The sequence below is a fragment of the Oncorhynchus mykiss genome, chromosome 21 (assembly GCF_013265735.2).
Source record: "Oncorhynchus mykiss isolate Arlee chromosome 21, USDA_OmykA_1.1, whole genome shotgun sequence".
NCBI lineage: Eukaryota > Metazoa > Chordata > Actinopteri > Salmoniformes > Salmonidae > Oncorhynchus > Oncorhynchus mykiss.
Genome location: NC_048585.1, coordinates 63,959,323 through 63,975,526, shown reverse-complemented (window position 1 = coordinate 63,975,526; position 16,204 = coordinate 63,959,323). Strand labels below are relative to the sequence as shown.

Genomic DNA, 16,204 nt, shown 5'->3' with positions numbered 1-16,204 from the left:
CCCCTACCCTCTACCCCTTATCTCCTACCCTCTACCCCTTACCCCATATCTCCTACCCTCTACCCCTTATCTCCTACCCTCTACCCCCTATCTCCTACCCTCTACCCCTTATCTCCTACCCTCTACCCCCTATCCCCCATCTCCTTCCCCTTATCCCCTATCTCCTACCCTCTAACCCTTACCCCTTACCCCCTATCTCCTACCCTCTACCCCCTATCCCCCATCTCCTTCCCCTTATCCCCTATCTCCTACCCTCTAACCCTTACCCCTTACCCCCTATCTCCTACCCTCTACCCCTTACCCCCTATCTCCTACCCTCTACCCCTTACCCCCTATCCCCTATCTCCTACCCTCTACCCCTTATCCCCTATCACCTACCCTCTACCCCTATCTCCTACCCTCTACCCCTTACCCCCTATCTCCTACCCTCTACCCCTTATCTCCTACCCTCTACCCCCTATCCCCCATCTCCTTCCCCTTATCCCCTATCTCCTACCCTCTAACCCTTACCCCTTACCCCCTATCTCCTACCCTCTACCCCTTACCCCCTATCTCCTACCCTCTACCCCTTATCCCCTATCTCCTACCCTCTACCCCGTACCCCTATCGCCTATCTCCTATCCTCTACCCCTTACCCCCTATCTCCTATCCTCTACCCCTTACCCCCTATCTCCTACCCTCTACCCCTTACCCCCTATCGCCTATCTCCTACCCTCTATCCCTTATCTCCTACCCTCTACCCCTTATCCTGTTATTCATGCTCCCAGGTGATATTCATTTACAACATTTCCACCCTTGGGTCATCAGGCATCCCTATCCCAGGTGATATTACAACGTATCCACCCTTGGGTCATCAGGCATCCCTATCCCAGGTGATATTCATTTACAACATTTCCACCCTTGGGTCATCAGGCATCCCTATCCCAGGTGATATTACAACGTATCCACCCTTGGGTCATCAGGCATCCCTATCCCAGGTGATATTCATTTACAACATTTCCACCCTTGGGTCATCAGGCATCCCTATCCCAGGTGATATTACAACGTTTCCACCCTTGGGTCATCAGGCATCCCTATTCCAGGTGATATTACAACATTTCCCCCCTTGGGTCATCAGGCATCCCTATTCCAGGTGATATTACAACATTTCCCCCCTTGGGTCATCAGGCATCCTTATCCCAGGTGATATTACAACGTATCCACCCTTGGGTCATCAGGCATCCCTATCCCAGGTGATATTACAACGTATTCACCCTTGGGTCATCAGGCATCCCTATCCCAGGTGATATTCATTTACAACATTTCCACCCTTGGGTCATCAGGCATCCCTATCCCAGGTGATATTCATTTACAACATTTCCACCCTTGGGTCATCAGGCATCCATATCCCAGGTGGGGGTGGAAGGTCCTATATATAGGGACAGTGCTCAGTGACATCACTTCCTGAAACAAGAGGTAAAACATTTTGTTTATAACAATGGGGTTGCTCCCTATGCACCTGCCAATGTTAATCTATTGATCGATATTAGTAACCGCACAGGAATTAGTGCTAACGTTTTTCCCATTGATAACCTGAATGACAATGAACCTGACTCTCGCCCTTGAGGACATGGACAAGGTGGAAATACATATTTTAAGAGGAAAAGCACATTTTTTACCACCCAAAAGAAATCCCTCTCTTGAAACAATTTCCCGTCTAGTTGAGAAAGAGGTACATCATCTCCTGGCTAAGAATAAAGAAAACAAGATATGTCCAAAGAAATCATCTCTTATGGAACAACGACTCCAGTACCATTATAAAACCTGATGACAAAGGAGGTGCAACTAAATGCAGCAGACTATGAAAAGGAAACTTAGTGATGACGAATTTGACAAAAGACTCCCAAAAGGCCCCTTACTAATCAATTCAAGTCTCTGATCCCATGATAAATTGTTAAAATGTTTGAATGAAGGGAAAATTACAAAGACCGATAATGAGTTTATCAAGGTTTAGTGCCCAACCACACCTGTCGCATATACACGCTCTAACCAAAACATTCACAAGAGCATGACACCACCCATTCCAGGCAGACCCACTGTGAGTAGGATCTCTGACAGACAATATCTCTACCTTTGTAGAGTATTTTGGGAAACCCTGGGCGATCTCCCTCCCCACGCATTCTACAGATCTTTTTGTGAAATCTGTGGACCACGTACCTGAAAATTATATTCTCTATATCAGGCCAAACATAGAAATAGACAAACTAGACACACAACATAGAATTCCCACCTAGCTCACGTCCTGACCAACACTAAAACAAGGAAAACACACAAGAACTATGGTCAGAACGTGACAATTCTGTTTACTTTTGATGTCACCAGTCTATATACTAACATCCGCCATCAAGGTGGCCTAGAGGCCCTCAAGATCTACCTCAATGAACGTCCCTCTGATGCTCTACCCAGCACCAATATGTATTGTGGACTTGGCTGAACTGGTTGTTTGTCGGCAAACGTAAAAAAAAGTGTTGGAGTCGTGCCTGGCCACGCAGTCATGAGTGAACAGGGAGTACAGGAGGGGACTGAGCACGCACCCCTGAGTTGAGGATGGCGGATGTGTTGTTACCTACCCTTACCACCTGGGGGCAGCCCGTCAGGAAGTCCAGGATCCAGTTGCAGAGGGAGGTGTTTTATATGTCTAAATTGTGTTTTTTTTCCCTAACTGAATATTGTACTTATATTACCGTAAATATTGATCACATTCCCAATCATATATTTGGATATATTGAATGGTAATATTGTGATACTATGTTACACATTTTGTTTAACCTCCTGTTTCAGGAAGTGATGTCATTATTATTCGTGATTCATTCGGGACTATCCATAATCATGGTACCATCCACATTAACGTACAATTTGACACTGTACCAATAGTTTTGGAGCTCACTCTACTCCCTCCCCTTCCTCCCGCTCTCCTCCCTCTCACCAGGTTCTATCCTTCCCTCCAGAGAAGAGAAGATGTTGTTCAGTAGAACAGGAGTCATGGTGTTATAGACCCCCATCCTGATCCTCCTGCCGTCTGCAGAGGTGAAGCCCCGCCCCAGGACACAACGGACGTATGGCAGCCGGCCCTGCCAACCGCGCGGGCACACTGGACCGGTCAATTGACTGGGGGAGGAAAGGGTGAGGTGGAGGGAGAGAAGGGGTGAGGTGGAGGGAGAGAAGGAGTCACACCTGGGACACCAGAGGGAAGGACGGGGCTTACCTGAGTAGCTTGGAGGCTACGTTGGCACTGATTGGCTGAGCAGGGATGACAGGCAGGCCAGAGGACTGTGTGGGCGGGAACTGGGTGTGGTTGAAGGAGGGGAAGCCAGGGGTGAAGGGGTCACCTGATCCCAGATGGACCTGTTGATTGGATGGGAGAGAGCTGTGAAGCTCTGTCACAAATGTTGGAGCAGCCAGGACAGAACCCCAATATGATTAAGGTTTGAAGCTCACTCTGTCTGGCCAGTGATAGTTTACTTTAGTTATTGCCTTAAAAGGCCAGTGATAGTTTACTTTAGTTATTGCCTTAAAGGGCCATTGATAGTTTACTTTAGTTATTGCCTTAAAGGGCCATTGATAGTTTACTCTAGTTATTGCCTTAAAGGGCCATTGATAGTTTACTCTAGTTATTGCCTTAAAAGGCCAGTGATAGTTTATTTTAGTTATCCAGTGATAGTTTACTCTAGTTATTGCCTTAAAGGGCCAGTGATAGTTTACTTTAGTTATCGCCTTAAAGGGCCAGTGTTTGATTTGGAGCATTTGCCATGTTTGAGAATTTTGGGACATTTCCCAAGCTACCTGTTAAGCCTTTTGAGTTAATACATTTCCCAAAAAGGTCTACAACTACACCATCGAGAGCATCCTGACTGGTTGCATCACTGTCTGGTATGGCAACTGCTCGGCCTCCCAGGCACTCTGTAGTGTTTTCTCTGCACTCTGTAGTGCAGAGAAAACAAAAGGTCTACATACAGTGTGTGCAAATGAGGTAAGATAAGGGAGTTAAGGCAATAAATAGGTCAATGGTGGCGAAGTAATTACAATATAGCAATTAAAACACTGGAATGGAATATGTGCAGAAGATGAATGTGCAATTAGAGATACTGGGGTGCAAGGGAGCAAAATAAATAAATAAATAAATACAGTATGGGGATGAGGTAGGTAGATAGATGGGCTGTTAACAGATGGGCTATGTACAGGTGCAGTGATCTGTGAGCTGCTCTGACAGCTGGTGCTTGAAGCTAGTGAGGGAGGTAAGAGTCTCCAGCTTTAGAGATTTTTGCAGTTCGTTCCAGTCAGTGGCAGCAAAGGAAAGGAAGGAAAGGCGGCCGAAGTAGGAATTGGCTTTGGGGGTGACCAGTGAGATATACCTGCTGGAGCGCATGCTACGGGTGGGTGCTGCTATGGTGACCAGTGAACTGAGATAATGCGGGGCTTTACCTAGCAGAGACTTGTAGATGACCTGTAGCCAGTGGGTTTGGTGACGAGTATGAAGAGAGGGCCAGCCAACGAGAGCATACAGGTCGCATTGGTGGGTAGTGTATGGGGCTTTGGTGACAAAACGGATGGCACTGTGATAGACTGCATCCAGTTTGTTGAGTAGAGTGTTGGATGCAATTTTATAGATGACATCACCGAAGTCGAGGATCGGAAGGATGGTCAGTTTTATGAGGGTATGTTTGGCAGCATGAGTGAAAGATGCTTTGTTGCAATATAGGAAGCCAATTCTAGATTTAATTTTGGATTGGAGATGCTTAATGGGAGTCTGGAAGGAGAGTTTACAGTCTAACCAGACACTTAGGTATTTGTAGGTGTTCTGATATAGAGGTGTAACATACGTGTTCTGATATAGAGGTGTAACATACGTGTTCTGATATAGAGGTGTAACATACGTGTTCTGATATAGAGGTGTAACATACGTGTTCTGATATAGAGGTGTAACATACGTGTTCTGATATAGAGGTGTTACATACGTGTTCTGATATAGAGGTGTAACATACGTGTTCTGATATAGAGGTGTAACATACGTGTTCTGATATAGAGGTGTAACATACATGTTCTGATATAGAGGTGTAACATACGTGTTCTGATATAGAGGTGTAACATACGTGTTCTGATATAGAGGTGTAACATACGTGTTCTGATATAGAGGTGTAACATACGTGTTCTGATATAGAGGTGTAACATACGTGTTCTGATATAGAGGTGTTACATACGTGTTCTGATATAGAGGTGTAACATACGTGTTCTGATATAGAGGTGTAACATACGTGTTCTGATATAGAGGTGTAACATACATGTTCTGATATAGAGGTGTAACATACGTGTTCTGATATAGAGGTGTAACATACATGTTCTGATATAGAGGTGTAACATACGTGTTCTGATATAGAGGTGTAACATACGTGTTCTGATATAGAGGTGTTACATACGTGTTCTGATATAGAGGTGTAACATACGTGTTCTGATATAGAGGTGTAACATACGTGTTCTGATATAGAGGTGTAACATACATGTTCTGATATAGAGGTGTAACATACGTGTTCTGATATAGAGGTGTAACATACGTGTTCTGATATAGAGGTGTAACATACGTGATCTGATATAGAGGTGTTACAAACGTGTTCTGATATAGAGGTGTAACATACGTGTTCTGATATAGAGGTGTAACATACGTGTTCTGATATAGAGGTGTAACATACGTGTTCTGATATAGCGGTGTAACTGTTTAGCCCCAGGCGTCGAGGGTCCTGAGAGATATCAGCAGGATCTGGATAGATCAAGGCTCCGCCTGCTCCAGCCTTCTGAGCCAATAGCACCTTCTCAGCATAACTAACCCCGCCCCCCACACGCATCACTACAACGCAGCCAACCACAGACACTCCCGAAGACTGCAGCCAGTCAAAATCCTGCTGGCGGCCGTAATTTACATACACCACGCCCCCCTGTAGAGAGAGACATGAAGTCAGAGGTACAAAAGACTACCCCACACATACACATATTCACACAAATATAAAAACACAGTCTTGTTTTACTAACCTTGTAGGGACACAATTGATTCCCATTCAAAATACTATTTTCCCTTTCAACTAAACCTAACCTAACCACAACCCCAAAACCTAACCCTAACTATAACCCCTAAACCTAACCCTAACTATAACCCCTAAACCTAACTCTAAACCTAACCCCTAAACCTAACTCTAAACCTAACCCCTAAACCTAACCCTAACTATAACCCCTAAACCTAACCCTAACTCTAACCCCTAAACCTAACTCTAAACCTAACCCCTAAACCTAACTCTAAACCTAACCCCTAAACCTAACCCTAACTATAACCCCTAAACCTAACCCTAACTATAACCCCTAAACCTAACCCTAACTATAACCCCTAAACCTAACTCTAAACCTAACCCCTAAACCTAACCCTAAACCTAACCCCTAAACCTAACCATAAACCTTACCCCTAACCTAACCATAAACCATAAACCTAACCTAACCATAAACCATAAACCTAACCCCTAACCCCTAAACCTAACCATAAACCATAAACCTAACCCCTAACCCCTAAACCTAACCATAAACCATAAACCTAACCCCTAACCCCTAAACCTAACCATAAACCTAACCTAACCTAACCATAAACCATAAACCTTACCCCTAACCTAACCATAAACCATAAACCTAACCTAACCATAAACCTAACCCCTAACCTAACCATAAACCATAAACCTAACCCCTAAACCTAACCATAAACCATAAACCTAACCCCTAAACCTAACCATAAACCTAACTCTAAACCATAAACCTAACCCCTAACCTAACCATAAACCATAAACCTAACCCCTAACCTAACCATAAACCTAACCCCTAAACCTAACCATAAACCATAAACCTAACCCCTAACCTAACCATAAACCATAAACCTAACCCCTAAACCTAACCATAAACCTAACCTAACCATAAACCTAACTCTAAACCTAACCCCTAACCTAACCATAAACCTAACCCCTAAACCTAACCATAAACCTAACCTAACCATAAACCTAACCATAAACCTAACCATAAACCTAACCCCTAACCTAACCATAAACCTAACCCCTAACCTAACCATAAACCATAAACCTAACCCCTAAACCTAACCATAAACCATAAACCTAACCCCTAAACCTAACCATAAACCTAACTCTAAACCATAAACCTAACCCCTAACCTAACCATAAACCTAACCCCTAAACCTAACCATAAACCATAAACCTAACCCCTAAACCTAACCATAAACCATAAACCTAACCCCTAAACCTAACCATAAACCATAAACCTAACCCCTAACCTAACCATAAACCATAAACCTAACCCCTAACCTAACCTAACCATAAACCTAGCCCCTAAACCTAACCATAAACCTAACCATAAACCTAACTCTAAACCATAAACCTAGCCCCTAACCTAACCATAAACCATAAACCTAACCTAACCATAAACCATAAACCTAACCATAAACCTAACTCTAAACCATAAACCTAACCATAAACCATAAACCTAACCCCTAAACCTAACCATAAACCTAACTCTAAACCATAAACCTAACCATAAACCTAACTCTAAACCATAAACCTAACCATAAACCTAACTCTAAACCATAAACCTAACCATAAACCTAACTCTAAACCATAAACCTAACCCCTAACCTAACCATAAACCATAAACCTAACCCCTAACCTAACCATAAACCATAAACCTAACCCCTAAACCTAACCATAAACCATAAACCTAATCCCTAAACCTAACCATAAACCATAAACCTAACCCCTAAACCTAACCATAAACCATAAACCTAACCCCTAACCTAACCATAAACCATAAACCTAACCCCTAACCTAACCTAACCATAAACCTAGCCCCTAAACCTAACCATAAACCTAACCATAAACCTAACTCTAAACCATAAACCTAGCCCCTAACCTAACCATAAACCATAAACCTAACCTAACCATAAACCATAAACCTAACCATAAACCTAACTCTAAACCATAAACCTAACCATAAACCATAAACCTAACCCCTAAACCTAACCATAAACCTAACTCTAAACCATAAACCTAACCATAAACCTAACTCTAAACCATAAACCTAACCATAAACCTAACTCTAAACCATAAACCTAACCATAAACCTAACTCTAAACCATAAACCTAACCCCTAACCTAACCATAAACCATAAACCTAACCCCTAACCTAACCATAAACCATAAACCTAACCCCTAAACCTAACCATAAACCATAAACCTAACCCCTAAACCTAACCATAAACCATAAACCTAACCCCTAAACCTAACCATAAACCTAACCTAACCCCTAACCTAACCATAAACCTAACCTAACCATAAACCTAACTCTAAACCATAAACCTAACCATAAACCATAAACCTAACCTAACCATAAACCTAACCATAAACCATAAACCTAACCCCTAACCTAACCATAAACCATAAACCTAACCCCTGAACCTAACCATAAACCATAAACCTAACCATAAACCATAAACCTAACCCCTAAACCTAACCATAAACCTAACTCTAAACCATAAACCTAACCATAAACCATAAACCTAACCCCTAAACCTAACCATAAACCATAAACCTAACCCCTAACCTAACCATAAACCATAAACCTAACCTAACCTAACCATAAACCATAAACCTAACCATAAACCATAAACCTAACCATAAACCATAAACCTAACCATAAACCTAACCATAAACCATAAACCTAACCATAAACCATAAACCTAACCATAAACCTAACCTAACCATAAACCTAACCTAACCTAACCATAAACCATAAACCTAACCATAAACCATAAACCTAACCCCTAACCTAACCATAAACCATAAACCTAACCCCTAACCTAACCATAAACCATAAACCTAACCTAACCTAACCATAAACCTAACTCTAAACCATAAACCTAACCATAAACCATAAACCTAACCCCTAACCTAACCATAAACCATAAACCTAACCTAACCTAACCATAAACCTAACTCTAAACCATAAACCTAGCCCCTAAACCTAACCATAAACCTAACCTAACCATAAACCTAACCCCTAAACCTAATGGGATGGTGTATTGCTGCAGAATGCTGTGGTAGTCATACTGGTTAAGTGTGCCTTGAACCATAAATAAATCACAGACAGTGTCACCAGTAAAGCACCCCTACACCATCACACCTCCTCTTCCATGCTTCACGGTGGGAACCACACACCAACACACCTCCTCTTCCATGCTTCACGGTGGGAACCACACACCATCACACCTCCTCTTCCATGCTTCACGGTGGGAACCACACATGCAGAGATCATCCATTAACCTACTCTGCATTTCACAGCCATGGGCTGATCAGACCAAAGGACAGATTTCCCATGCTTGGACTTCTTGGCCCAAACAAGTCTCTTCTTATTATTGGTTTCCTTGCAGAAATTCATTCGACCATGAAGGCCTGATTCACGCAGTCTCCTCTGATAGTTCCACGGTTCCATCTTACTTGAAGTCTGTGAATAATTTATTTGGGCTACAGTTTCTGAGGCTGGTAACTCTAATGAACTTCTTCCTCTGCAGCAGAGGTAACTCTGGGTCTTCCTTTCCTGTGGCGGTCCACATGAGAGCAAGTTTCACCATAGCTCTTGATGGTTTTTGCGACTGCACTTGAAGAAACTTTCAGGTCTTAACATTTTCAGGATTGACTGACCTTCATGTCTTTCTTTTTGCTTATCTGAGCTGTTCTTGCCATAATATGGACTTGGCATTTTACCAATTAGGGCTATCTTCTCTATACCACCCCTGCCTTGTCACAACACAACTGATTGGCTCAAACGCATTAAGAAGGAAAGAAATTCCCCAAATGAATTTTAACAAGACAAACCTGTTCATTTAAATGCATTCCATGTGACTACCTCATGAAGCTGGATGACAGAATGCCAAGAGTGTGCAAAGCTGTCATCAAGGCAAAGGGAGGTTACTTTGAAGAATCTCAAATACAAAATATATTTAGATTTGTTTAACACTTTTTTGGTTACTACATGATTCCATATGTGTTATTTCATTGTTTTGATGTCTTCACTATTATTCTACAATGTAGAAAATAGTAACAATAAAGAAAAACCCTGGTGTGTCCAAACTTTTGACTGGTCCTGTACGTAGTACATTTAAACACTCTGTCTGCGTTACCGTGGCGGTGCCGGTGGCGCTGTAGGCACAGTAGGAGTCTGGATCTTCCAGAGGAATCTCCTCCAACACCTCTCCCTGTGAATCCACCATCCATAGAGAGTTCCTCTGGATCCTGCACACACACACACACACACACTCTTTTTTTGTATTTAAGTCAGTTAATTACAAATTCTTATTTACAATGACGGCCTACTTGTAAAGACCCCCCGGGTCAAACCCTCCCTTAACCCGGACGACACTGGGCCAATTGTGCGATCATGGCCAGTTGTGATACAGCCCGGAATCGAACCAGGGTCTGTAGTGACATCTCTAGCACCGTGATAGACGACTACTCGGGAGTCTCTACTTTACAATACAGACATTATACACTACACACACTATACTTATACTCTATACACTACACACACATTATACTTATACTCTATACACTACATACATTATACACTACAGTGGCTTGGCATTTTTCCTATTTTGTTGCCTGGAATTAAAATAGATTTTGGGGGGGGGGTTATCATTTGTATTGACCACCGTCTTATGTAGTCTGGTTTTAGAGCGGGTGCAACTCAGGTCCTAAACGATATCATAACCACCATCGATAAAACACATTACTGTGCAGTTGTCTTCATCGACCTGGCCAAGGCTTTCGACTCTGTCAATCACTGCATTCTTATCGGCAGACTCAACAGCCTTGGTTTCTCAAATGATTGCCTCGCCTGGTTCACCAACTACTTCTCAGATAGAGTTCAGTGTGTCAAATCGGAGGGCCTGTTGTCCGGACCTCTGGCAGTCTCTATGGGGGTGCCACAAGGTTCAACTCTCGGGCCGACACCTTTCTCTGTATATATCAATGATGTCGCTCTTGCTGCTGGTGATTCTGTTATCCACCTCTACTCAGACAACACTGTCGTGACATTCTATTAGTTGATGTGACGACTGTTGCTCATCGAATGATTAAAGTTTCTAATTGCGTGATTAACTGAATCAAGCAATTATTAACTCATTAACCTGTTAACCAATTATTAACTCATTAACCTGTTAACCAATTATTAACTCATTAACCTGTTAACCAATTATTAACTCATTAACCTGTTAACTAATTATTAACTCATTAACCTGTTAACCAATTATTAACTCATTAACCTGTTAACCAATTATTAACTCATTAACCTGTTAACCAATTATTAACTCATTAACCTGTTAACTCATTAACCTGTTAACTCATTAACCTGGGGCACCATGGGAAAACTAGTTTTTATTGAGTTTCTATTTCCCAAATTAACTCAAAGAATATCAGAATATCGATTTTACAACAGCCGTTAATTAACCAGTTGCCTCTTCCAATCTCGTTCTGAACGTCGTATAGCCCGTGAATCTGCACGGACCCGGGTCTCACCAATGAGTTCGGACCCGGGTCTCACCAATGGGTTCGTACCCGGGTCTCACCAATGGGTTTGGACCCGGGTCTCACCAATGGGTTCGGACCCGGGTCTCACCAATGGGTTCGGACCCGGGTCTCACCAATGAGTTCGGACCCGGGTCTCACCAATGAGTTCGTACCACACCAATCTTAGTTGAATATTTATTTTCTAAAAAGCAAAAATGATGATAAAAGACACACATAGACAAAACACATTATTATTATTATTATATTGATTAGAACTTAGTATAACGGGCCAACACACTATGGCGCGTGTTACCCACGATGGGGACATAAAAGAGAGAGAGAAAAAATAAAGTACAAGAGAGAAATATACATTTGGGTGAATTTGTCATCTATGCTATTCTAATCCTAGCCTTGCCCCAAACTTCCGCTCTTATGGATCTAGATTTTATTCAAATCCAATTTCAGACAACTAACTTAACATTTCATCTTCCCCAAAACATTCTCTTTGATTTTGATATTTTCCATACAACGTACAATGTATAAACACCAAACATCAACTAGGAAAACTCTTCACGTAATAACGTCATCTATTAACCTTTAATAACAAAACAAAAATGACATACATTTTCATATTCCATCTATGGTCATGACCACCAAATGACATACATTTTCGTATTCCATCTATCGTCATGACCACCAAATGACATACATTTTCGTATTCCATCTATCGTCATGACCACCAAATGACATACATTTTCATATTCCATCTATCGTCATGACCACCATTGTGGCTGACGGAAACCATTGTTCCAAAGTCCCTTTATTTCATGTTTAATGTTCTGAGGCTGGTTCTCCATAGTAACAGGAAAAAGGAATGTTGTCTGTGGCCTGAGATTTACCAGGTGCGTGAGGAGTCATAAAACCCCCACACCTAGATCTCTCCTCCTCTGTTGGGGTTGAGAGATAATCTGTAGGGTTGTGGTCTCCTGTAACCTGACCTGGTCAGGACAGTCATGACAACACCATTCTGTATACTTCTGGCCCTTCTTTGGACACTGTGCTAACAAACCTCCAAACGAGTTTCAAATCCATACAACACTCATTCCGTGGCCTCCAACTGCAAGTAAAACTAAGTGCATGCTCTTCAACCATTTGCAGCCCGCACCTGCCTGCCTGACTAGCGTCACTACTCTGAACGGTTCTGACCTGGAATACCTAGGTGTCTGGTTAGACTGTAAACTCTTCTTCCAGACTCACATTAAGCATCTCCAATCCAAAATTAAATCTAGAATTGTCTTCCTATTTCGCAACAAAGCCTCCTTCACTCATGCTGCCAAACATACCCTCATAAAACGGACTATCCTACCAATCCTTGACTTTGGTGATGTCATTTACAAAATAGCCCCCAACATTCTACTCAGCAAACTGGATCCGTTTTGTCACCAAAGCGCCGTATACTACCTACCATTGCAACCTGTATGCTCTTGTTGGCTGGTCCTCACTACATATTCTTTGCCAAACCCACTGGCTCCAGGTCATCTATAAGTCTCTGCTAGGTAAAGCTCCGCCTTATCTCATCTCACTGGTCACCATAGCAACACCCACCCGTAGCATGCGCTCCAGCAGGTATACCTCACTGGTCATCCCCAAAGCCAATTCCTCCTTTTGGATGCCTTTCCTTCCAGTTCTCTGCTGCCAATGATTGGAACGAACTGCAAAAATCACTGAAGCTGGCGTCTTATATCTCCCTCTCTAACTTTAAGCATCAGCTGTCAGAGCAGCTTACCGATCACTGTACCTGTACACAACCAATCTGTAAATAGCACACCCAATTACCTCATCCCCATTTTGTTATTTATCACCCCAGCTACCAAATTCCCATATTATTACTTACCCTCTTGCTCATTTCCACCCCAGTATCTCTACTTGCACATCATCATCTGCACATCTATCACTCCAGTGTTAATGCTAAATTGTAATTATTTCGCCTCTATGACCTATTTATTGCCTTACCTCCCTACTCTTCTACATTTGCCCACACTGTATATAGATTTTTAAAAATAAAATTATATTGTGTTATTGACTTTTTGTTTATTGTTTATCCCATGTGTAACTCTGTTGTTGTTTGTGTCGCGCTGCTTTATCTTGGCCAGGTCGCAGTTGTATTTGAGAACTTCTCAACCTGGTTAAATAAATACATATTATTATATATATAGTCGGTATCAGAATGTGTATACAGTGGCCCGTATTTTACAGCTGCAAGTCTCTTGGTATTTTTTTGTTGCCTTACAACCTGGAATTGGGTTTGAATCATTTGATTTACACAACATGCCTACCACTTTGAAGATGCCAAATATTTATATTGTGAAACAAACAAGAAATAAGACAAAAAACTTGAGCGCTGCATAACTATTCAGCCCCCCCAAAGTCAATACTTTGTAGAGCCACCTTTTGCAACAATTACAGCTGCACGTCTCTTGGGGTATGTCTCTATGAGCTTGGCACATCTAGCCACTGGGATTTTTGACCATTCTTCAATGCAAAAACTGCTCCAGCTCTTTCAATTTGGACGGGTTCCGCTGGTGTACAGCAATCTGTGTACAGTCGTACCACAGATGCTCAATTGGATTGAGGTCTGGGCTTTGACTAGGCCATTCAAAGACATTTAAATGTTTCCCCTTAAACCACTCGAGTGTTGCTTTAGCAGTATGCTTAGGGTCATTGTCCTGCTGGAAGGTGAACCTCCGTCCCAGTCTCAAATCTCTGGAAGACTGAAACAGGTTTCCCTCAAGAATTTCCCTGTATTTAGCGCCATCCATCATTCCTTCAAATCTGACCAGTTTCCCTGCCGATAAAAATCATCCCCACAGCATGATGCCGCCACCACCATGCTTCACTGTGGGTATAGTATTCTCGGGGTGATGAGAGGTGTTGGGTTTGCGCCAGACATAGCGTTTCCCTTGATGGCCAAAAAGCTACATTTTAGTCTCATCTGACGAGAGTACCTTCTTCCATATGTCTGGGGAGTCTGCTACATCCCTTTGGCAAACACCAAACATGTTTGCTAATTTTCTTCTGGCCACTCTTCCGTAAAGCCCAGCTCAGCTGTGGAGTGTACGGCTTAAAGTGGTCCTATGGACAGATACTCCAATCTCCGCTGTGGAGCTTTGCAGCTCCTTCAGGGTTATCTTTGGTCTCTTTGTTGCCTCTCTGATTAATGCCCTCCTTGCCTGGTCTGTGAGTTTTGGTGGGCGGCCCTCTCTTGGCAGGGTTGTTGTGGTGCCATATTCTTTCCATTTTTTAGTAATGGATTTAATGGTGCTCCGTGGGATGTTCAAAGTTTCTGATATTTTTTTATAACCCAACCCTGATCTGTACTTCTCCACAACTTTGTCCCTGACCTGTTTGGAGAGCTCCTTGGGCTTCATGGTGCCTGCTTGCTTAGTGGTGTTGCAGACTCTGTGTGTAGTGTATAGTGTGTGTAACTCATCATCAAGCTCGAGACCCTGGGTCTCGACCCCGCCCTGTGCAACTGGGTACTGGACTTCCTGACGGGCCGCCCCCAGGTCGTGAGGGTAGGTAACAACATCTCCACCCCGCTGATCGTCAACACTGGGTCCCCACAAGGGTGCGTTCTGAGCCCTCTCCTGTACTCCCTGTTCACCCACGACTGCGTGGCCACGCACGCCTCCGACTCAATCATCAAGCTTGCGGACAACACAACGGTGGTAGGCTTGATTACCAACAACGACGAGACGGCCTACAGGGAGGAGGTGAGGGCCCTCGGAGTGTGGTGTCAGGAAAATAACCTCACACTCAACGTCAACAAAACTAAGGAGATGATTGTGGACTTCAGGAAACAGCAGAGGGAACACCCCCCTATCCACATCGATGGAACAGTAGTGGAGAGGGTAATAAGTTTTAAGTTCCTCGGCGTACACATCACAGACAAACTGAATTGGTCCACTCACACAGACAGCATTGTGAAGAAGGCGCAGCAGCGCCTCTTCAACCTCAGGAGGCTGAAGAAATTCGGCTTGTCACCAAAAGCACTCATAAACTTCTACAGATGCACAATCGAGAGCGTCCTGTCGGGCTGTATCACCGCCTGGTACGGCAACTGCTCCGCCCACAACCGTAAGGCTCTCCAGAGGGTAGTGAGGTCTGCACAACGCATCACAGGGGGCAAACTACCTGCCCTCCAGGACACCTACACCACCCGATGTCACGGGAAGGCCATAAAGATCATCAAGGACAACAACCAGCCGAGCCACTGCCTGTTCACCCCGCTATCATCCAGAAGGCGAGGTCAGTACAGGTGCATCAAAGCTTGGACCGAGAGACTGAAAAACAGCTTCTATCTCAAGGCCATCAGACTGTTAAACAGCCACCACTAACATTGATAATAATGGGAATTGATGGGAATTGATGTAAAATATATCACTAGCCACTTTAAACAATGCTACTTAATATAATGTTTACATACCCTACATTATTCATCTCATATGTATATGTATATACTGTTTATCTATATCATCTACTGCATCTTTATGTAATACATGTATCACTAG

The 16,204-nt window shown here is 43.0% G+C and overlaps 1 protein-coding gene across 3 annotated transcripts in view; it reads right to left on the bottom strand.

Moving 5' to 3' along the window:
- Positions 1-16,204, bottom strand: part of tfr2 (transferrin receptor 2) — a 172,591-nt gene that overhangs the window by 90,258 nt on the left and 66,129 nt on the right. For all 3 annotated transcript variants that reach the window (XM_036958415.1, XM_036958416.1, XM_036958417.1), the window contains 4 exons: positions 10,250-10,361; positions 5,724-5,966; positions 3,245-3,384; positions 2,966-3,147 (listed from right to left, as the gene is read on the bottom strand). In XM_036958415.1, coding sequence (XP_036814310.1) covers positions 2,966-3,147; positions 3,245-3,384; positions 5,724-5,966; positions 10,250-10,361 — 677 coding nt within the window. The remainder of the gene's footprint in view (positions 1-2,965; positions 3,148-3,244; positions 3,385-5,723; positions 5,967-10,249; positions 10,362-16,204) is intronic.